The sequence below is a fragment of the Dermacentor andersoni genome, chromosome 1 (assembly GCF_023375885.2).
Source record: "Dermacentor andersoni chromosome 1, qqDerAnde1_hic_scaffold, whole genome shotgun sequence".
NCBI classification, from domain to species: domain Eukaryota; kingdom Metazoa; phylum Arthropoda; class Arachnida; order Ixodida; family Ixodidae; genus Dermacentor; species Dermacentor andersoni.
The window spans coordinates 132,911,048-132,934,944 of record NC_092814.1 but is presented as its reverse complement, the minus strand read 5'-3'; the positions used below and the strand labels follow the sequence as shown (position 1 = coordinate 132,934,944).

Here is a 23,897-nt window from a genome sequence, read left to right as displayed (position 1 = left end):
CCAACAGGTGACTGGACCGTGCAGACCAATCAGGCCACTCACGTACATCTATGCTAAAGTTCCTTCATCAGCTTGAGTTTATGCCTCCACACATTCGTCGAAACGCCCAGCTCGCCTGTGGTTAATGGAAAACTAGACACGTTCGGCGCTGCGACAGAATGTTCGCAACGCACGCTGCTGCTATAGCTCTCCCTTGGGTACGACTGCCAAGCAGCTGGCGGAAAATTTGGAGTGGCTTTGCGTGCTCGCTCCTAGAGAACCGGAAGTCGACGACACGACGTGTCATCATGACTCAGAGCCAGAGAAGGCAGAGCTTAGCCGCGGTAACTCGGCAAATGAGTTGAAAAGAAAATGCATCACGATGAAAGAGGGTGACTTGTAATCATCCGTAGCTTTCTTATTATGAGACACTTCACACAGATTGTGGTGCAAATTATTAACTTTAGCTGTACCCTATGCGTCTACAAAATTTGTCCGAATCGTTTCAGGGGCCCTTTAATAGTGTGCATCCCTATGCAGAATGTCTCTGTGCACTGCAACTGGGTGATTTCCAATGATGCGCACAAATTTGAGATGAATGGTATGAATATGTCTGTGAAACATGGGGCCATATTTTATAATGATTCATTTGATTTTCTAGTCTTCTTACCATCCATCATGCAAAGTAGTCGATCCTGGTGATAACAGTGGTGAAGCTTTGTCTGTTGGCAGAGGGTGAAAAGAATGGAAAATAAAGAATAGTTATAAGATATGGCGCCTGCATTTTCACTGCTAAAAAGAATGGTGCAAAAAGTGAAGTGGCTCCAGGTAACCGATTTCAGCATAGCAGGCAATGCACCAGACGTAGCAAGACACTCAACTATAGCGGCACTAGTTCTCATGACCACCACTCGGGAAAGATTTTCTGGCAAAGCTGGGTAACAGCTCTGGTTGTATTAACATTGGTAACACTGTCAAGCACTGTTGTTTTATTGTATTGCTCTTCAGCTAGAATCATAACAAAAATTACTTTTGCAATATATTGTGCCACAGGGCAGACCAAACTTTGAGAGTTGCACACTTTGCCAGTTCCACCAGATATTGTGTTAAGGAATATAGTGATTCAATTGTTAGTAACACTTCTACAGTCTTTAATCAGAATGTACTCTATTAAGGGACAATAAAAGCAAACGTTAAGTGTGCCTAAAGTGGCAGATTAGTTCTGTGAGATATTCAAAGCTGATCTTTTGCCTTTTCCTGGTATAGTGGTAGACAAGGAAACCACAACAAAGGAAACCACAACTATGTTCGTATTATGCCTTTTCGTAGGTAGACTGTATTAGTGCACCTGTCTATTCTTCCACCTTGGTTGTGATGTTGCCATATTACACCACTGCCCATATAAATCCAAAGCAATCCATTTGGGAGTGTTTCAGATCTCATCACTGAATTATATCATGTGAAACAAACTTTAGTAAGGCATAAATAGCATTATGAAGAATAGTAAATTGGGCAAGATGGACAAGATGGATGTTTGAAGAATGCCGCATGATGAACGGTACTTTGGTCATTCTCTGTCTTTCTGTCATACTGTGTACTGCCCTACAAACATATATACAGTCGACTTCCATTAATTTGACCCTTACTGGACCAATGAAATTGATGGTATTATCTGGCAGGTCAAACTAAACAATATGCAGAAAAAACAGCAAAACACACATTTGGCAGTATATTTGGCCATTTTAACCCTTTGAGGGTCGAATTATTTTGAAAAAAACTTTCCCAGGTGGTCAAATTACTTTATTGCGGATCTTGAATGTACAAAATGTATTAAGTTGGGAATAAATAGTAAAAAATAATTAGGAACAGTATTTTGGTGTCGGCATCACTTAGAACTGCAAAATGTTCAATAGTATTTCTGAGCGTGGTACTCCTTGAAACACGGGTCTACGCACAGCACCTTATCGCAGACTGCACACCTAAAATGCGTGTCTGTTCTCTTGAAGCGAGGAGTTGTGTTGGCGCACACATGCCATCTCTGCGTGCGGCTGCCTTATGCAAAGGTCTAAGGCACCCTCTCGCGTAAGCGCGTTGCCGCGGAGAGCGAGAATACCTCGCGAACGGCGCTGATAAGCAAGTGGTGATAAACAAGCTAAGAGCAGTGCCAATCAAGATAGAAATCAACTTCCGCTGCCCCTGCGAGAGCGTGCCGACAAACAGAAAAACCACGTTTCGTGCGCCTCCGTAGCGATCACGCGGCGGAACCGAAAGCGTGTTGCCACTGAGAGCGAGAATACCTCGCGAACGGCGCTGATAAGCAAGCTAAGAGCAGCGCCAATCAAGATAGAAATCATCTTCCACCGCCCTGCAAGAGAGTGCCGACAAAGACAAAAATGACGTTTCGCGCGCCTCCGTTGCGATCGCGCGGCGAAACCGAAACCGCCAAAGGGGCGTTGCCGCAGTCTGAGCGACGCGCTGAAGCTAGCAATCGGCTCTGTTTATCTCCCCAAGAAGGCAGCACCAATTTCAAACGCATCTTGTAAGTGCTAAGAGGTGGCAGCACCTCCCGATGAGCGCTCATCGTCATTATGGCGCGAAATTTCAAACGGAGGGTCGGAACCGTACCCGTACGGCGAAGACCTTGCGGGACAGAAAACCGCCGCTGTACATGTACGGCTAAAACCTTCAAAGGGTTAACACACCCCCAAATCAAAGCGCACCCACTTTCCATGATTCCAAAGTAGAAAACTAACATAGAAATGACATTAAAGATTCTAAACGAAGAAGCAATCGTATGCACACCTTATTTTTTAGTAAGCAAAATGGGCAAGGGTCCAGGCAACAGTTGCCAAATTAAGCAGTATCAGCACTCTTCAAGCTCATTCATTACCTGTCACCTGAAAGTTGGCAGCCTCTTATCTTTTGTGCAATTTACAACTCTGAAAGTTTGGTCTGCCCTATGGCACATTATATTGCCAAATTCGTTTTTGTTACGATGCTAGCAGAAGAGCGATACAATGAAACGACAGTGCTTAACAGTATTGACAATGCTATTACAACCAGGGCTGTTACACAGTTTTGCCAGGAAATCATTTAGCCTTGCCGCACAATATTTTAAAGGTAGCTTTGGTTTTGTATCCAATTGCACATTGCAAGCAATTTTCGGCCCAATTCCCCTGGAGATATATATATATATATATATATATATATATATATATATATATAGCCATAAAAAGCCAACAAACACTGACACCAAGGACAACATAGGGGAAATTACTTGTGCTTAATAAATGAAATAATGAAATGATAAATCATTGTAAATTAAAGTGGATGAAAAAACAACTTGCCGCAGGTGGGAACCGAACCCACAACCTTCGCATCCCAGGGTTCTACTAGGACGCATAAATACCCAAGAAAGTGGATGGGGAAACAGTGCCGCGGTAGCTTAATTGGTAGAGCATCGCACGCGAAATGCGAGGGTTGTGGGTTCGGTTTCCACCTGCGGCAAGTTGTTTTTTCATCCACTTTAATTTACAATAATTTATCGTTTCATTATTTCATTTATTAAGCACAAGTAAGTTCCCCTATGTTGTCCTTGGTGTCCGTGTTTGTTGGCTTCTTATGATATGACTAATAAATATCAAGCCCCTCGGTTAACTCCCTTTCTTCTCGTTTATATATATATATATATGCATGCACATTAGAATTGAGTAAATACTGTAATGGAGACTTTTAGCGTGTCCGGTATTCGGGCAAGCGCGGGCGGTTTTCCAGTTTAGCGGGGGCGTCAACGTGAGTGGCCAGATTGGTGGCGCCAGCTGGTGGCGCAAAGCTCAACCACACAAACACAGAGCTAATTACTATATTCTGCTTAGCTGCTGGCGTAAATTTTCGACAGTGGCGTAATCGTGTTCACAATTACGCCGCTGCCAAAAATTTGCACGAGTGGCGAAGCAGGATATGGTGAGTTACTGCAGTTTTAGCCATGCGTTTGTCTGGTTGAGCTCTACAACACCAGGCAGCTTCACCGCTCCGGCCGCTCACGTTTACGCCCCGACCATCCGGTAATCCGCCCAAACCGCTCCCGTTTACCGGAATAGCGTACAAGCTAAATGTCTCTAATGAGACATTATGAGCTACAGTTACTGCTTGAAAAGCTTTCTAGGGCAAACTTATAATGGGCGTTTTTGACGGGAGTTGACACGTGTTCAAAGCATTCACTGTCCCCCTAAAATCCACCAAGACAGACGCTGCCACTTAAGGGGTCGCTATTGGTGTCACCATAGAGGTCAAGCACATGCATGCTGACTGGTGAAGTTCGAATTATCCGGCGAAGGCCAATTTTAGCATGAAAATAATGAGAAAAGTTCGGGCCCATAGAAATGCATGGGTGCCAGCTAGGATCTTCTGTTGGGATCGAATTAACCAAAAAATCTTATTAACTAGAGTCGAATTAACGGGAGCCTACTTGTTCAGCTTTTCTGCACCATGTGCAGCTTTTTTACATGGGGGCTTAATTCCAGGCTACAGGAGTCATGAACTGTCCATGTTGTTATCTGCATGAGTTAGGTCCCATGCCATTGAATGCAAAAGGATTCATTTCTGTCTTTGCTAAGCTGGACATGGCTCAGTAGTAATTGCCTTTTTTTTTGTGGCACATGCTCATACCCTAGCCAGAAGCAGGGCTGATTATCAGGAGATGGCATGTTGGCCACTTGCTTTGTGTTGGCTTTGAGAAACTTGAGCTCCATTCCAATCACGTCTCAGTGTGATATGTGTGATAATTCAACAATGTTGGCCTTTAGTGTTGCTTTAGTGCTTGATGAAGACATTTTATATTGTTAGGCAATCATATTATGTGAGAATTTTCATTGCCTGTGTTTTTCATTATCTTCCTATTTCTCGCTTTGTCTCCTACATGGCCACCAGCTTGTGAATTCCTTGCCATCTAAGGACCAGCTGAACGCAATATGTCTGGCCCTCGTTCAGCATCTGACAAATTCTTCTCACAGCTACAGAACTGTCCTACTGGCATTGCGCATTTTGATCATGCTAACAGAGCATGACTTTGGATTTTATGCTGTCAAGACGTAAGTGAAAAGGTTTTATCTATGCATGTACTTTTTGTGCCCGGCAGTCACCAATCATTTTGTGCATTTTGCAGGAGGCCTATGTTAATTGACAATTTATAAATTTGAAATACCGTATTTACTCGCATAATGATCGCACTAGCGTAATGATCGCACCCCTGAATTTTTTCATAAAAATTCGATTTTTTTTATTTCCTGTGTAATGATCGCACCCCGAACTTGCCGCAGCGATATGTCGTGTGCCAAGTCTAGCTAATAATGATTGCGCTTACCATCTGTTGAATGCTACATGAATGACTCTTCAAGACAAGGCAAGCAGTCTGCACGCACCAAACATTCTTAAGTAGATCGATCATTTCATTAATTTCATCTCTTTCTGCACTTCCATGACAAAAAGAGGTACAACCAAGCTTGCCTTTATTATGGGCAGGCTTTATAATGGTTGTGGTCAACAAAAACAAAAAAGGCGCCTTTCGATTCTGTTGTGGGCACACAACAAATCGTGCACGGCAATGATAGTAGCCACGTTTACACTGATATATTAAAAGTGTACCCTATTCATACGCTGACGCTTGTAACACAGCTAAGGTATTCACCCACCCTTAGCGGAAACATGCCGTATTAGGATAGTAGTGAAGACAGATGCCGTAGTTTCCGCAGCATGCCGGCCATGCGTTTCTATGTCATTGGCAGCTAAGCGTGCCCATCTGTTTCTGTCCCCTCAAAGTGGACATGGCTACGTTATTGCCGCAAACTTGCCGATATTAACGATATTATTCATCACTGATACGGAAAAAACTGTTTCAATGCACGTAATGTACTCACGAGAAGAAAAAAAAAAATCATGTTCGGCACGTTCGGCTTGCTCCGCCGGCCGCCATTTTTGTTTTGGTGTCCCGCACCCGCATCCCGCAGCAAATGCGGGATGAAAATTTTTTTTTTCTTTTCGTGGGAAATTTAACTCGTGTAATGATCGCACCCCTGAATTTGCGTCAATTTTTCTGACAAAAAAGTGTGATCATTATGCGAGTAAATACGGTATGAATGCGTACTTTCATATGCGACGACTACGAGGGGGCTCGAGGACCCAAGCCCGAGCCCCGCACCCCAATTTGTTATTGCCAGGCTTCTGTCACCCACATCTGAGGTTTCTTTTAAGTTGTCCCAAACTTATCACTTGTTAAATCTTTCAAATGCCAAAAGCTTGCTGTACTATTGTTAGTGCAGGCATGCTCTGCTTTTTATTCATTCACATATTAGCTTAATTTTTGTGAATGCTAATAATAACGGAAAAAGGGGCAATTAAGATATTCAGCAAACTAACCTTGATTTCTTATGGTAAGGACAGCTTCTTCCTATAAAGAATTAGAGAATAAATATGTTAATAAATGTTCACATTGCTTCTAAAATTGCTGTTCAAGCTCTTAGAACGAAGCTATTAGTGTGACTAGAAGCGCTCGAAAATGTCATATGCATGTATTGGCAGTGTCCTGGAAAAAAGAGATGATTCGCAAAGTTTATATTTAGAGCTCAAAGGGCACTAAAGAGAAAAACTATTTGAGCTGCATTAGTAAAACGCCCTCCTACTATACCAGTAAAGTTACTCTTACCATGAGACGACGCTTGGTAAGCCAGAAAAGATTAGAAAATTAAATGCACAGGGCGAGTCTGCCTTGCGAAGTTTCCGCACCAACTGGCCCGTGACATCATGGATTCATGGCCCGTGACATCAGGACATCACGTCTGTTCAAGCCTTGTTAAGCTTTTATGGGTAAACAGAAAATCCATTGTATCCTAAATAAGGCAGAAACAGAACTTGGCAAGTTTTGACAACTTGCACTTTGCCAAAATGGCTCAAATGAGACGAAACATTTTTAAATCTGTCAGGTAACACTGGTGTACTGGCCTAGGGTTTACGTGCAAAATTAGAAGTTGTATGTGGCCCTAATTTTCTCTACTAATAAGCAACCTATACCATGAAATAAATGAAAGTAGATTATTTCTAGAATAATTCGAGAATAATTTCATTCATCCTGAACTGATTTTGTGTTTCTCTTTAGTGTCTCTCAAAGAGCACTAATGGCCTAGTTGATAATCGTCTCTTAGTTTTTAATAGAACACATGAAGTGCTGAATTTTTTCAGTGCTGAATTTTTTTTTCTCATCTTTTTTCAACTACACTGCTTATAACCAAGTTATATTTAGAGGGAATGTGGGCAGTGTGAGCAGCGACTCAAGAAATTTTTTTTAATGTGCTGGGTAATTAGGGCTATATAACAATTACTTGGACCTTCGTTTTTTGCCTGTGTAGAGACATTATTAAAACTCTCACTAAGTTTCCCTGCTGCCCCTAGAGAACTCTACATACCACCAAGTTTATATTTGGAGAAAACGGGCAAGTTAAGTGTAACGGATTGCAAAATGTTACCGTTTCTGGCTTAATTATCAGCTTTGGAAATAAATACTTAATCCTAATTTTCTCCATATTTTCATGTGTTATACGAGTTTCATAGTCGTTTTTCCAGTGTCATCGGTGAATTAAATTATTTATACCCTGTTTATATGTTGTAAAAATCAGGGTAATGTTATGGGTAATGTGCAAGCGAAGTACAAAGTATATGTGTTACTTACAGCCTTTGCAGTGAATTACATATGCAAGCGCCCTAGAGCATTAGAGGTGTGTTTTACGAATTGCGCACAATTTAGTCCACTCTACAGAGATAACTGTAATTGCCCCCAAGATCGAATTTGGTCTAAGTGGGGGTAATGTTATGGCTAGTGAGGATGTAAAGGTGAATGTGTGTTGTTAAATTATAGTTATTGTAAAAATTGCTGCAGCATGTTCTTAAAGGAGTGCTGACACAAAAATTTTAAATCTTATTTTTTTCACTGGAATAAGTAGCTGACGACCCAATAATCACGAAACATTATTTGCTTCAGAACACAACAGGTAACTATTTGGAGCCTTGTTTGTAGCAACCAGTCCAAGTTTCGGTTTCAGAGAGCAACGAGATGAACCAAAGAAGGAATGTAAACACAGCTGGGCACATGATCGCACAAAACTGTGACGTACGCACGCTAGCGTGTTCGCCGGCACACAAGCTTCGTGTTGCTAGATCGTCTGCTATGCCTGCGCATGCTTTGCGATATCCTCGCCATCATCATCGTCCTTTTTTCGTCCTCCAGCGGCGACTATTTCCTGCTGTTGTTAAGCAGCCGCCTTGGGTGTCTGCTTGACAACATTTGAAAGTACCATAATAGGTAGTGGCTGCCGTTGGAGGCGTGCAGCATGGTGGGCTACTGCTCGGCGCCGCAGTGCCGGACGTATGCAACGGAGCCCAGTGTCAGCCTTATTCACACGTAGCTGCAGGGCAAGGAGCTGCGTCAAGCTTGGCTGGCGAAACTTAGAACTAGAACTAACAGACAGCCATCGGCTACAACTTGGGTATGCAGTAAGCGCAGACGTGGGAAAGATTTCTGCTACGTCGCTGGGACTGCGCGATGTTCGGTGAGTAGCAGAAAACGTGCACTGAGGCGCTTGCCCACGCCCGGCTGCCCGGCTAATGTCATGACGGTTTGGTCTATGAACTTGTTGATGCTAGATACTGGCAAGTTCACTAGAATGGAAAGGGAGCGGTAAGACACACATTAAAAAAAGGCATGGCCTATGGTCATGCTTGTGTTATGAATTAATGCACTTGATTACGAAAAAGAAGCAGAGGGAAATCGCACGCCAAGAAGACCGATAAAAATACAGTGTGACGCAACTTGAGAAATAATATTGAAATGTCCAAGAATTTAGAAGGCAAAAAAATATTGAATTGTTGCGACGGCACATCACAGTCACCGTAGGCGTCGAAGTCTCTATAACGAAATTATTTTGGAACAGTTCTGATAGCGTCCACGCAACAATGATTGCTAGTGTGCTGTCAAATGCTCATATGCTGCGGCCTAAAGCTCACGGCATGGTGCGAAAACGTGCTCACAGCGAAAGCAAAACATTGTGCGCGAACATGCATGCGGACGCGCAGTCGGTCGATGCGAACCCATGCGATCGCTGCATTGAGGCTTCATTCTGTTGTGCCCCATTTGGTTATACAGACAGCCCACTATAAGACATAGTTCACAGCGTTTGCACATAGTTTACATATGTTTCACATAGTTTACTCTCAGCGTTTGCCTGCCTTTCACCCAAGAAGCCGTTTTGGGAGACTCCATCACGGCGACCACGCTCAGTGGCATTCACTGTACATATTCGGTAAAGAGATAGCGTCTGTAAACGATTCTGTGCTTTCAGTTTGCCCAAGGTTATTATATCTACAGTCAAAAACTTCCCTTGTTTTGAGAGTACGTATATAAATGTCCAGGAGGGCTGCTGCGTGGTGTTTTTATTGAGCGCCGTAAGCAAAACCTATGAGGAGTGCGCCGCGTGATCTCTCATACTACTACGCGAGGGAGGCGCTTCTGACAGATGGCGACTCCGTAACTCCTCGCCCCCAATATTCGCTGTTTATATTTTGCGGATGATGTGTGTTTGCGCACATAAATTGATCACACACACTAACTCGACTTCAAATTTTTGTGTCACTACTCCTTCAAGAACTTGAGTAGACTGTATTCACTGTTTCCCAGTGCCTTAGCATAATTGTACTTGACGCCAAGCTCACATTCAGTCGAAATGGGGTCATATTATAGGCATGATGGGGGAAAAGAATGTATGTTTCTGGCTGATTGCAGTCATTGGAAGTAATTACTGAATACTCTATCATTTGCTGTCTATTTCTGTGCGTTCCACGAGGCGCAATATGTTCACATGATGACCTCGAACTAAACGAGGGACTTGTTTCCAGAACATTATAAGTCCATTTTAGGAACAGCGCAGCATTTAGCCCGCCATTTTATAGCTGCCACCGAGATGAAATTTGCTAATAAGGAAGGAGCGTGGATGCGCAGTTAATTTTGTGTTCCTAAATTATAGTCGATGTCGCTATTCAATTGCTCGAATGCGTTATATGGCTGTTATCTGCTGTTTCCTAATGTCCTGAGAAGACTCTACATCACACCGTGTTCGTACTTGATGAGAATTGGAGGCGTGTTATGTGCAGTGTGTGGGGAAACGTTAATGTTTCTGGAATAATTAGGAACTTTAGATATAATTACTGAACCATCATTTTCTCACTGCATTCGTTATGTGGGATGTCTTTGGTGTCTTAGATGAACTAACAAGTTACCGTGTTTATGTTTAATGGATATAGCGGGACGGTTATGGGTGATTTGTAGGCAAAGTTCAAAGTCAAAGTGACACACTCAAAAGTCTTTGAATTATCAAGAAATATGCCTAATGCATATAGCTGTCCCTCAAATGAAACTTGCACATATTCTTTGCAAGCAGTGCTTCCTCGGTAGGATATCCCTTTTAAAACCGAACTGAGATGAAAGCAGCAGTTGGTGCTTATTGCAAAAGCTGGTCGTGTGCTCATGATAAGTTTTTGTGTGCATTTGGAAAAAACAGGCAAGATTGATACGGGATGATAGTTTACAATCACCTCTCTTGAATATAACTCACTTTTGCAACTTGTAGCAGGAAAAATTCTCAGGTAAAACGACACACACTACAACTCTGCGCCACTGTGACCACAACAAGCAGTGACAGTTGGATACATCCTTCTTGCCTTGTTTCGTGCAATGCACAGCATATTTTATACATTCTTTAACTCTTTCGTTACTACATCTATTCAAATCAATCACCAGCGATCACATATGTCAATTGGTCACGTCACCCCTTAAGTTCTATCAGGCAGTGATGAATCTCTAGGAATTTTTTGGGGTAAGAAGCAGAAATTTGGGATGGCCCATAATTTAATGAAAAGAAAAGATCTCCCACTGTATGTCTGCAAACATTTTTGAAGAAAAAAAAAAGGAATTATTTGTATTTGGAAATTGGCGTTTCATCTTATTAAATGATGCTTCTCCTGAACACCTTATAATGATTGTGGCATGAAAACTGTGGATGAGACAGGATGAACAATCAGAAGAAATTATTGTGTGTTGTTGGTTCTTATCATTTATCCATATTCTTATGTTGTTTTCTTACCTCAATATAAATAATTGGCTCAACTTCAAGTCCTAGTGCACTATAAAGACACCACACAAATTATCAGCAATTGTGGGTCAGGCTAAAAACTTTTCAGCACTTCTATAATATAATCTGATAAAGAATAACATTAGCAGATGGCAAAACTGGGAACTTAATGTCTCTGGGAGGCACTTTGCAGAAATGAAGCGTGAACTAATAATAATCATAAACAAGTAGAGCAGACCTATATGCTTAGGTTCATGTTTCTTATTTCTAGTGTTAGCGTGGTGGTATTTTGATTGTATTCATATGCTTCTGTTCGTGGCATTGTTTCATTGTGTACTCATGTAATATGCTTACAGAGCGCTGGACAAGGAGCAGCTGAGCCTGTGGTTCCTGTTTGAGCGTTTGAGCACGAGCTTCAGCAAGGACAGCTCGGACTTCCTGTCATCGCTGTCTGCATCATTGCAGCTGCTACGCACTCTGAGCAGCGTAGAGGGTGTGATGTCTCTGGGGCAGCTTCGCACTTTGCATTTCAATGCCGCGGACATGGCTAATCATTTAGCCTGGGAGAGAAGAAAGGACCCAAACAAGCATCCACTGCAGAATCTGCATGCCATGATCATGGTGTGTTTTATTTACTTGCTCCCCATCTTCTTAAGGCCGGTGTGCTTGCTTTATGAACCTGACTCTGAAGAAGCATGCACAGTTTACTTGCACTGGTGTTTTTTTCAAATGGCAAAACTTTTGTGAAGTAAGCTGATGGAAATTTGGCAAATGAAATAGCTCATTAAATGAACAACCTAAGACCACAAACACAAATTGAAGCCAAGAAAATAAATAGGAATTGTAGGTAGGGGTGTCCAGGCCTTGAAATTTCAGTTCTGGTAAAATTGAAATTGAATACAGTTGAACCCCGTTATAATGAAGTGGCAGCTGCCACTAAAACTACTTATATATGTATATAATAGTTATATCTGAAATTGCGCCTACATGAGAAAAATGCAATACAGTCAAACCCGGCTATATCGAACTCGCAAAAAAACGCCTATCAGTTCGATATAGAGCATAATTCGATATAAGCCTGCTAAATAATTGGATGTCATAAAAGCACATACCATTTATAAAATCACTTTATTGAAGAAACTAGCGTAGTTTCGCACAAATTAGTCCTGCATTTTCTTCTGCTTGGGCAATTTCGCTGCCTGCGACGCACGCACTTCCCCACATTGTCTAAGGAGTCGGAGCAGCTGAGGCCGCAACCTTCCGCATTCGCGCAGAAGCACCGGACTAATGCGAGTGCACCAATCACTTCGGAGGATGTGGGCAAAGGACAGTAGTTGCTTTCCTCAATGTGCCTACTTTCATTTGTGCTCGGTACGATGTCGGCGATGTAGTCTTCGTTTCCGGGCTCTCCCGTGGTCGCGACACCATCATCTGCACTCACAAACTCGTCCACCGTTGATTCGGATGTCCCGGAAATTTTGACAGCTCGCTCCAAACTTCGGCAACACCGGCAGCGGCTTCATCGCATTCATTAAAATTTACAGTCATCACCGAGCACGCGGAAACCGCAACGTATGAAGAACCCCTCGTACGCGGCCGTGCGTACGCGTCGGGCGCCATGGGCACCGGGTTGCGAGTCTGGCCACTTTAGCCCTTATCGTGCCGAGAGTGCTCCGCGGAATCTTGCACGCTGCGGGAACATCCAACTTCTCATCGCGTTCGACGCAATTTATGATTTCGAGCTCCACTACGAAAGGCGAATTCTGCCGCTTCATCACGGCAACACTGCGGGAGACGGCCCACAAGGCGCAAACACGATAAACCAGAAAAGCAGCCAAACAACTCGCACTTTCGCCATCTTGCACGAAGACAGCACAATAGCCTCTGATTGGCTGTCTGAGCGAGCGCTGAGGCGGGCCAGGATCATTTTTTGCTGGGGAGTGTCGATAGATAGTGATCTAAAGAAAGGAAGGACGCTTGATTCTGCAACCCGTGAGGGAGCACGGCGAAGCGTCGTCAGGGGAGAGGGAATGGGAAGTGAAAGATGATAGAGAAAGAGGGAGGATGTGGCCTAATAGACTCCACTATGCGCGACAGGGGGAGTGTCGACGGCTCGCCCGAACAGCCCGAGGCAGCGCGGTCACGGTAGGGAGAGCGGTTGGATGGAGCCGCGCCGCCGGGTTTCCCCGCTACCGCGTGGGAAAGCCAACTTCTGTGGGCACTTTCCGCCGCTTGACGTTCGATATATCGGGAGTCACTGCAATATTTGTTCGATGTAAGCGTAATTTTTGCTATATATACTCATTGTAACTATACCGTGACCAGAAATTGTTCGATATATAGAATAATTCGATGTAAACGGGTTCGATATAGTCGGGTTCGACTGTAGTGTTGCCTTGGGTCAGCATTGCAAGCTTCCTGGCAAAGACGGTATTCTCGGTCGTTCACTTTTGGAGATACAGTCGCTTTTGCAACATTTCGTGTAGCTAGCAACTGACTTGTCGGTGTACTGGCATTGTGCACTATCCTTTTGGCACTGTGCGAAGCATGCTGCCCGACCTGACTGGCAGGTAGCTGCACTGTCATTATTGCTAATGACGTTTTTCACAGGTCAATTTGGAGCGGGTTCGCGCTTTTCGCTGGTCGTTTCGGATCAACTCGCTCCACACCGGATCGCTCGCACTTGCTCCGCCGCCGAGGCGCGGTTTCGGGTGGAAATAGCTCACGTCACTTCCGTCTTCAAGCGAAATTGGTACCCGGTTGGTACGCACAACACTGTGTTGCTTCGCAAAATGGCTGCGTTCGGTGCTACTGCAGAGCTCGCGTTTAGCGATGAGAGCTCAGACGACAGCAATTACGAGGTGACACAGGTGCCGTACGAAGCTTTCTATGCACGTTGTCCATGCACAATCCTAGCAGGCACGACATGGAAATGATGGACTCTGCGACTGCCACGGTCAAATTACGCACGAGGGACGGCGGCTTTGGTTGCCGTAGAAACGTACAGAGCGCAAGTTGGGCATATTTTCCAGACCAGTTTGTGTCACGTGTACGCAGACTTCCTGTAAGATCCCCCCCGCGTAGCGTTTTTGCGCTCCGCTGGCCGATTCGGATTTGTGAAACCCGTGCGCTTGCTTGAGTATTTTGGTGGCCGCTCCAGATCGATCATTGAAGAACACATAAGATCGGCCACTCGGTGCCATGTGGCCAATCCCAGCGATAATGGCTCTGTGGTAGCATGCCAGTAATTTTCGAGCCCAGCAAAACTCATGCCAGCCCGCCGACCCATCAGTTGCATGCGAACGCCGTGGGGCGCAACACGTGAATGCTACCTCACCTGCAAAAGTTAATTTATTTTGAAGGGCTCCTCACCAGGCCACATAGCAAATTTCGATTGTACACTGGAGGTTGCTACATGCCCTCTTGGGAGCGTTCTACTGCAAGAGTGTTTCAAATTGGTTCACTAAGATAGAAATAGTTCAGTGCCACGAACCCATGATTTTAGGTGGCGAGTGTCATTGCCAACATAGATGCTCTCTCCACTTGCCTCGTTTAGCCTCCACAGGCGAAATTCCTTCCCTGCGTGCTCCCATACCGGAGCTGGAGGATCAGCAGGCCACATGCGTCTGCGCTTTGACGGACGAAGAAATTTAGGAACTGTTGATGAATTCGGACTGTGCTGAAAGTGACATTGATGAAGCAGCTCAACGAAATGGCTTATCAAGCGAAGACAGGAAGAGCTCCTGCCACCTAAGAATCTGAGGTAGAGGAGGAAATCCGACAAATGTCTGCTGGAAGAAGAAAGAATTCAAGCCTTAGGAGCATGCTTTCGACTATCTTCTTCAGGCATCTGCACTGGTATCACAGTGGCGGCCAATGAGCTCCTCACGGTTTTTGAGAGTTTGTTTACGCATGTGGGGAGTGAGGAGAACGTCAGATAAAAACTTGTCAGTGAAAGGGTTAATAGCCGAGATAGAAATGCTTCAGTGCTGTGAACCCATAATTTCACGAGGCGAGCATCAGCACCAACTAGACACTCTCTCCTCTGCAAATGTAATTCCTTCCTTGCCTTGCGTTCTGTCATACCGGAGCTGGAGGATCGTGTGACACATATATCACCACGGACCCCGCCTTCTTTCTTCTCTCTCTCTCTCCACCCCCCCCCCCCCCCCCCCGCCCACCTCGTTTTTTTGCTGGCACACTTACGCTGACAATCTCGCATGTGAACTATTGCATTTGTCTCGTTTCACACAGCGAACAACCTTGTACGCTGCGCACAGGAACACTGAGGCAAACGCAAGCGGATCACAGAGCATGATCGCGCTGTAACACGGCAGAAAATGACATAGTTTTACTCTCTGCGTGCACGACTGCATGACATGGGAACAAGCAGATGAAACGGAAGTACATCTCTCTTTCTGCAGTACGACATAAAGCACGCAGGCATCCAGTTTGTAGGTTTTATTATTTTTCTAAACTTGACTTAATTCCTTTATTGAAGCAGCACATTAATCAAATAACTGCGGTTGCTTTGAATAATTCTCGAAGTCACATGCCACTTTGATGCCACAGCACGGGGAACTACGTAGGCGCACTTGCGCGATTGACATCAACTCTTCGGCTGGGAGTGCGGCGCCTGCGAGGAGAAGGGCGTAGGGCGTTTGGTTTGAAATTTCAGTTCTTTTCTCGGGCACGTAGTGGGGTAATACTTTGCAGGCACGATCCTTAGCGGCATTGTGCACGCTGCGCTTGTCCGTTTGAAATGGCCAGACCTGGTGAGGGGCCCTTTAAAGAAGTTGTAATTGCAATCTCTGGCTGTTAAGGGTGCATCGCGTTGAAGCACATCACACTCTTGAGCATGGCCGCTCTGTAGTGTATGTCTGGTCAGATACAAGACACATCCTCCAGACCGGCCGTGGCTGGACCTACAGTTTGCTATACGTATTTAATAGTGAGCGACGACAACACTGCCACTACAAGTACCACATTTTGCAACCTGCACTATAGTATGCAGCATGTGTTGGTCAGCAATACGATCACTTTTGAGAGTTTTCACGTGACTTGTCACTGGAAACATCACCGTCTATGAGTGGTAGCACTTCTCGCTCAGTGCCAAGCATGCTGTCTTGGTGCTGTGCCAGAAATGTTGTTGTTGCTCGAAGCCTGTCTCCTGAGAAACACGTTTTGAATTGTGAGTGAGCAAATATTTTCTTCGCTATATCTGATATTGCATTGGATCTTGTACTTCTCGTTTTGTTATAGCTGTTGGTTAACCCAATGAAAAACAGCGTGCCCAACCAGTTTTAATTTACTTTGTTGTATCCTATAATTTGTCATATCCATGTTCCTTATATTGAATTTTGACTGTGCTGCTGTATGGTGCTACAGGCAATGAATATAATAATTTGTATAGGGAATAGAAAGAGGTCTTACGAGCCACCAACAACCACATTTGTTTATGCCTCAAATGGTAGGCTGTCGTGCTTCTACACTCGTCATTGCTATCCCTAGGACACTATTTTCATTGGGTCTCTTTTTCAGTGAGCAGTGACTTGTTGAACACAACACATTGCATCACCAGATGCTCAGCGCTTGGTGCCCTCGTGCCAGTGCCATCAGTGCCAGTGCCAGTAGTGCATTGTTTCTTGCAAGCTTTCACATCGCATGCGCTCTATGTAAATATTGCTCTAACATTATGACTTCTGATTTATCGTATATAAATACTTAACACTTTCCTGTCTGTACCTATACCCATTGATAACATATTGTCGATGGCTTCACTTCGAATTCTTCAAACTTCGAATTCAACTTCAAATTTTGCCCTGCTTGGAGCGCTTGTGAGCAGCTAGCATCATCCAGCACCTAAAGAGGACTATTTTTCTAGTTTCACTTTTGTGTTTCTTTTTTACACTGCAAGGGGATTGTTAAAGCGCCCTTTGATTAGGCGTGACAAGCGCTCATAGCTTCCAACATGGCGTCAACGTCGCGCGTAGCTGCCCTTTGGAAACGGCGAATTTCCACGGATTCAGTGGAGTCTGTCAGAATATTTTGATGGTGGTAGCAGCATCGGCTCAGAAGATGATTTTGATTCATCTGACTTTAACACAGTCGGCAAAAGTGTGTCAAATTAGCCCTGGAACATCAATCCGCTGGTAAGTTTCATTTTCTACTCCAAACCGTTTCGTCGCGGCTGCGGTCAGATCTAAAGATTTCCGGTGTGTTCTAAAGGGCACAGTTCTTATCTGCAGAGTGTAAACGTTGTTTGGGCAGGATCACTTGCCATTGGCAGCACAAAGAGTGGAGTTTTGCGCGAGGAGATTGCCGGGAGTTGACCTTGGCATTGCACTCCGCAGTGCTGTGCGGCGGTACTGCGGCAGTTTGCGCGGTGGCACGATAGACACTAGGGCTAACATTTTCATTTGTGTATGAAGAAGTTCTAAAGATAGAAAGCTTATATTTACAGGAATGTCGTACATGGCATCTTTCTTCAAAATGTGCATTTTGAAATTTTTTTATGTTGGTACAAAGCAGCATCAATGTTTTTACAAAGTTTTCTTGTTATCGTTAGAATTTCTTTTATTCAATAATCTTTTTCGAAGAATAATAAATGTTTGCTTGAAAATAATACCATTAGGAAGGACATTCCTTCTTCTACAAATTTATACCATACATTTTAATATAGAACATTTGCTGTAATAGAAAAAAAAATATCGTTTACTAGACTACTAAAAAAATGCCTATTTTCATGCGGACAGGAAAGTGTTAATTTCGAATATTGAATAATCATATGCAAATGCAATAAATAAATAAATTTTCTCCATTAATCTGCTATGTTTCGAACAGTAAAATATAGACAGTAAAAGCTTTTTCCCTTTTTTCTTTTTTTGACCCTTGTTAAAGAGAGACAACTGCTCAGAACATGAATCGAGATAAACCTGATGGAATGATTCCCGATTGTAGTAGCTAAAATGAGCCATGTTTTAAATTTAAAGCAAAAGCTTTACTGGCCGCGAACTTGCGATTTCGCCATGGCGGTGCTCTGAGGAGGCACATGACGTCACAACGTGCACCTCGTCGTGGATCTTTCTCTCTCTCCCGTTCCCTAATCACTGCTGCGCATGTGCCACTAGTAGCAGCGAGCCACAAGTGTTCTGCCGCTGCGCAGCGCCGTGCCTTCCGCCGCCGTTGTTTGGTATGACGTCACACTGCGTTCCTCGTCGTTGCGCTCGCCTCCGCTCGCTTCGCCAGCTGCATTGCATGCCTGATAACATGTCGGAGGATTGAAAAGGAGAGCTCGCGTGTTTGCAACCACAGTTGAGGCGGCAGTATGGACAGGGACAATTCTGATAAGCAGGAGGAGGCCTGGAATCGACATCAGAACAAGATGAAGAGGAAACGAATTGCCCAGGAAACAAACTAACAGTGCACCGAATGACTGGATAAACACCGCAACATAGCTAGAGAACCAGACTAACCTGGACTTGCAATCAAGATTAACCAAGGCTAACCATGCTATGCCTTAGCTTTCGCTATGTATATCCTGGCATAGCCGAGCTAAGCCACTGCCAATTTTTTTTCCCATTAAACGTAGATTTATATTTTTAACTCATCACTAAAAGTTGCAAAAAGTTACTCTGACACCCCACACGGCAAAAATATAAAGCTGCATAAGAGGTCCACCATGTGACCTTCTACTAGTGTACGCTGTTCCTGGTCTTTCTTTAGTATTGAAATGCAGTATACTTCTTATTATTATAAGTTTTTTCTGACTTGCAATGTGCAGATAAGCCTTCATTTGTAGTGAGCATAAAAGTGGCGCTGTCTTCGCCTTCATTTTTGATGAGTTGGCTTGGCTCGTCTGTCGACTGAAAACGACGACGGGGGCCAGCCAGCCATGACGTAGGTGTGTACTTAGGGAAAAACACAGTACAAATATAAAAAATGTCTGTACAACAATGCGAACCAGCTTTTTATTTTCAAAAGTGGTTGAAAAGGTCAGAATGTAGGTGGTTAACCACAGTTACACTCACTCCTCTGAAAGCAGAATGATGGGCAGCTTTCACAGTTTATGAGGTGGGCTATCGACATTGCTCTCACTTCTCAGCGTTGCTGTAGGAGGGACTCATGCTTTTTAGAGGCTGCTCAAATTGAAAAATTCTGCTTACTAAATATCCACGCGCTTTTGGAACTAATCGCTACAGCTGTAAACACTAATGAGGGTGAGCTTTGCATTGGCTATAAAAAACTAGGTCCTTAAAAATCAGTTGTCAGTCCCTCTGATTCATAAAATTGAGTATAATTCACACTGTCGGCCTGGTTTTGGTAACTTGTTGTTATTATACAGCATAAAATGCCCATTAACTCGGAGACATTTGACCCTGTTTTAGTTGTCGCTCATCACACCAGTTGTCAAGTGACGAGCTCAGTATTTTGAGTAGTGCTGCAAAAGTAACGACCAATGAGCGAGACGAAAGCTGCACTAGTACCCCAAAAAAAATGAACTGGCGGTGTACTGTTCGCTATAACCATTGCTTTGTAATTAACTGCAGCAACACACTGTCTATCTTTCTTTGTGTCATATGCATGCAGGACTTCTACAGCACAGCATGTACAACAAGCCCATTCTATTGTTTTTCTTCACTGTGAGAGATCTGATGCACCCACTGTTGTCTAAATACTGGGGCGGTATTCTCAAACAATCTCTTTCGAAGTACAGTCACTTTCACGAGATTTCATGTGACTCAGCACCAGCTGTGTCGGCATATGTGGCCGACAGTGTTCTTTATATGCTGAAAAGCAAGCTTACCAACGTGTGAAGAACACTGTCAGCTGCATTACTAAATGGGTGTGGTGCTTAGTGTGAGAGAGTGAGAAGCAAGCTTTAATGATATGCTGGAGATGTTACCGTGGCTGTTTACCTGACATGCTACTCCAGGGGCTGGGTGATGCTTATGATATACACAGTGATACAGTCAAATCTCGATATAACGAATCACGCAGGACTTTCGAAAATTGTTCATTATACTGAAAGTTCATAAGTTGTCACTGTTTGAGCTATCCACGAAAGCGTCGCTGTTGGCTCTTGGCCTGCGCTGTTGCTATTTTCCATGGATTCCACTGCCACGCACCACTGAAGCACCATGTAATAAGAGTGGCGTGCGCTGAGCAGACACTGATGCTGAGAAAGCTACTGACAAACAGGAAGCTCTATGTCGCCTCCAAAGCGCAATGTTTGTTTTTACTCGTTCGTTTTTCACATTTGTTGCCGCGGACACCGCAACTGTCTTACTTGAGGTGGACACCTGAACTATTCCAAAGCGGAAGCAGGCGTAAACGATGCCATCCGGAAATTGCAAAGTGCGACCTTGTGAGTAAGGAGGTTACATTTTGCGATGCATGTAGCTAGTACCACCACAGAAAAAAAGCTCGAAAGAAAGAGGCATGCGCAGAAAGAAGGAAAAAATGCACCTACATACTAGGCAACACTTGCGTGGGCGGAGCATGCACTTACAAAACCCGGTGCGGCGTTGCCTCCACAGTGAATTAAAAAAACATTCTCTCCCGCAGTTATCTTTTTTAAGTGCCGTCGCACCCTCTCTGAGACGCGCAGAGAATGTCCACTCTCTGCGCCTTGTCGTCTGGTAGTCTGCTGTTTCGGCTGCCGTGAATGATACAAGGAAATCCAAGAATCCCGAGATTTCTGAATATTAGTTCATAGTACTGAGGCGCTGTTAACGTTACATAAAAACTGAATAACGATCATTATTCAAAAATGTTTGGTATTCTGAAATTTGTAGTATTGAAATATCTTTACATTGAAACCTTAACTCTTTCCCTACCATGGGGAAAATGGGTGTTTTTTGTAGGTTACGCCAGATTTTTTTTCTGAAGAAATGTTTATTATTACATGAAAATACTATACAGATAGTGGTATACAGAAGGAGGTCCCATAGTTAAAACTGAATTGGGACCTCCTGTTCATGCTTAACATAATAGTTCATTTGGCAAGCAACAGCAGCTCAATCGGTACGATTTCAGTAATGATAAATAATGAGATACAGATTGTTAGAGATGGGGCCATTTCCTGAGGCTACTTCGAGTTCCCCAGACCACATCGAATCGCACCACAGCTAATTGAGAAGCGCAGAAGCACGAATGCCACATTCCAGAGGCGCGCACGGGCAAACAAGTTGAAGGCCCCCTCTTCGTACGCCGCCGGTTGGGCTATTCAATGCTTGACTCTGCTAAAAAGCGAAGGGATAGCCCGGCATTGTTGCAAGTAAATTGGGTCCCGAAGCAAGACGGCTGTAATGCGCCGTGACAACCTTCTGGCTGTAATGCACCGTGACAACAAGACGGCTGTGATGTACCGGGAAGGCCTGGCAGCGTCGCACCGGCCGCCTTTGAAGAGAGCATTGCACCACAGTAAGGCAAGACCGCGGGGAGCCGCCGGGTGTGACACCATCGCACGGGCGCCTTCCATTGGCTGGAAATGGCGTCATATGAGCGGGCTCTCCCATTGGCCAAACATGACGCGTCTTCCAGACATCGAAGGGCTTAAAAGAGAGACCGGGAGCAGCAAGAAGAGGATCGCTCAGATTCCAGAGCAGTCCCTGATTCACCTCTCTCGAACTTCTTGCCGCGGGCCGCAGCGTCCGAGTTGCTGCCGGCCCGTAATGACTGTACGACTGTTCATTGACGTCTCACTGTAAATAATGTAAAATAAACTTCCCAAGTGTTTCATCCCGACGTCCTCCTCAACTCCTACAAGATATAAGTAAATGAAGTAATTATTAGACAATATATCGGCAGTAAGCAATACTGCAAAATTAGATAAAACTAAAGTAAAAGAGGAAGAAAGAAAAAATTAAAGAAAAGAAATTAATTACACGTTGGAGTACATAAAAATGGCAGGTCTAAAACCACTGCACTCAATATTTTATGTAATACATGAACAAAAAGCTGAATGAATGCGCTTTTCATGCATAAGGTTTTATTAATGAGATTTAAGTCATAAAAAGGATCTAAATTGCCAGAATCAAGATTGTGAAATAAAATTGAACAAAGTTTGTAAAGACACTCTTGTATCTGCTAAGAAATATATGAAACAAAAATCATAATATATATAAAATGTATGACCGTCTAATAGGCGCTGTCTCTAAAAAAAAAGTTTTGCATTGAACAGGCATTCCACTACAAAAATTGTAATAGTAAGCTCTGCACTTGGGCGGATTGTTTTGTCAAAATACGACGAATAGGCAGCATTTTCAGACTCGCTGCTGCTCAATCCATCAATAAAATCACCCGCAGACACAGCGGAATCACGACATCTGCGATCTTTCAAAGCGCGCTCACCGTTCCCGGAGGCGTCAATTTTTGCTTTCTACTTTTACAATCGCGAAACTTCAGAGTGCATTCGATTATTACCGTCTGGCATGAAAAAATCTAACTGCTTAGAAAACAAAAATATAGTTCTCCTCCTTCATGTCCAATTGCGAAGTGTGTCTGTGAGCGGCGTGTAAGGTCTCTAAAACGGCGTTTGAAACAACCGATAGCGGGTGGCCATATTTGCTTTCTACTTTGACGATTGCGAAACGTCAAAGCATTTTAAAAAAATCACCGCCTGGTTGGAAGAAAACGAACTGCTTAGATAACAAAAATATAGTTCTCCTCCTTCATGTCCGATAGCACGGTGTGTCCGTGAGTGGCGTGGGAGGTCTCGAAAGTGGTGTTTCAAACTATCGTTAGCGGGCTAACTATGCCCAATGGGCGCGATACAGAAAGAGTTAAGAAGTCAGCAGGGGATTTCAGAAAAGTTTGTTAATCTGAAAAGTTCATTTATGTGGTCATCATAGTAACGAGGTTTCACTGTAAACACTTTTCAGCACATACAGTCACACACACACATACATATACACTATTGAGATATCTACAAATATTCGTTAAGGCTTGTGGCTCGGTGCCGAGTGTGAAATCTCACTAAAGTGATTGTACACTTGAAAGCGATCATTTGAGAATACCGCCCCTGCATTTCCAAGTATGCAATGTAACTGGGAATATAACAGGATGTGAAGATAGAGGGCACCTTCGATTGCTGGGGGGGAAATATACTAATCTCCAGAAAGAAGGGATAGTAATTTCAACCAAGGGTTTATAATGCACCCGCACTCAAATGCTTAGAATAGCACCCTTCAGCATTGTGAAAATGTCTTTATTGAAAGCGAAATAGATAATAAATGCAGTAGAAGCTCGTCGATACGATTCCTTTAGTATGATTTCTCGGCGCCAACGTTCGTGATCGAGAACACGAAAATTACCTAGTACATCTACTCTTCTTTTTTACTGGTTCATACATTCCTGAGAAATGTGATCTTTTAGCACCAACATGCAGTGCATCGCCAAACTGTGATCGTGTGATATGTTTTCCCGCTGCTTGATCCCATGTAAACAAGTAAAGGCGCGAGGCGCATGCGATCGAGAACAGTAGCCACCTGCCGCAGCAGCTTACCCCGCAATAATAACCCACCTGTCTCTCGTGAAAACGCTGGCACACTCAGTCTCCTATTCCAGTACCAGCAAATCTCTTCCTGAGTCATTGCATGCCGCATTCATAGCTATCGCCACCAACTCTATTGCAATAAGCATCTTCACTTATCTTCTTCACAGCACATGGGGGATAGTGCCGTTGAAAGCTTACTTCACCCTTTTCATAGGCAATGACCCAAACCTGCTAAGGTTTACGGATGC

At 43.9% G+C, this 23,897-nt stretch overlaps 1 protein-coding gene across 8 annotated transcripts in view; it reads left to right on the top strand.

Moving 5' to 3' along the window:
- Positions 1–23,897, top strand: part of vir (VIR_N domain-containing protein) — a 353,139-nt gene that overhangs the window by 237,718 nt on the left and 91,524 nt on the right. For all 8 annotated transcript variants that reach the window (XM_055062055.2, XM_055062056.2, XM_055062054.2 and 5 more), the window contains 2 exons: positions 4,909–5,069; positions 11,507–11,771. In XM_055062055.2, the coding sequence (XP_054918030.1) occupies positions 4,909–5,069; positions 11,507–11,771 (426 nt within the window). The remainder of the gene's footprint in view (positions 1–4,908; positions 5,070–11,506; positions 11,772–23,897) is intronic.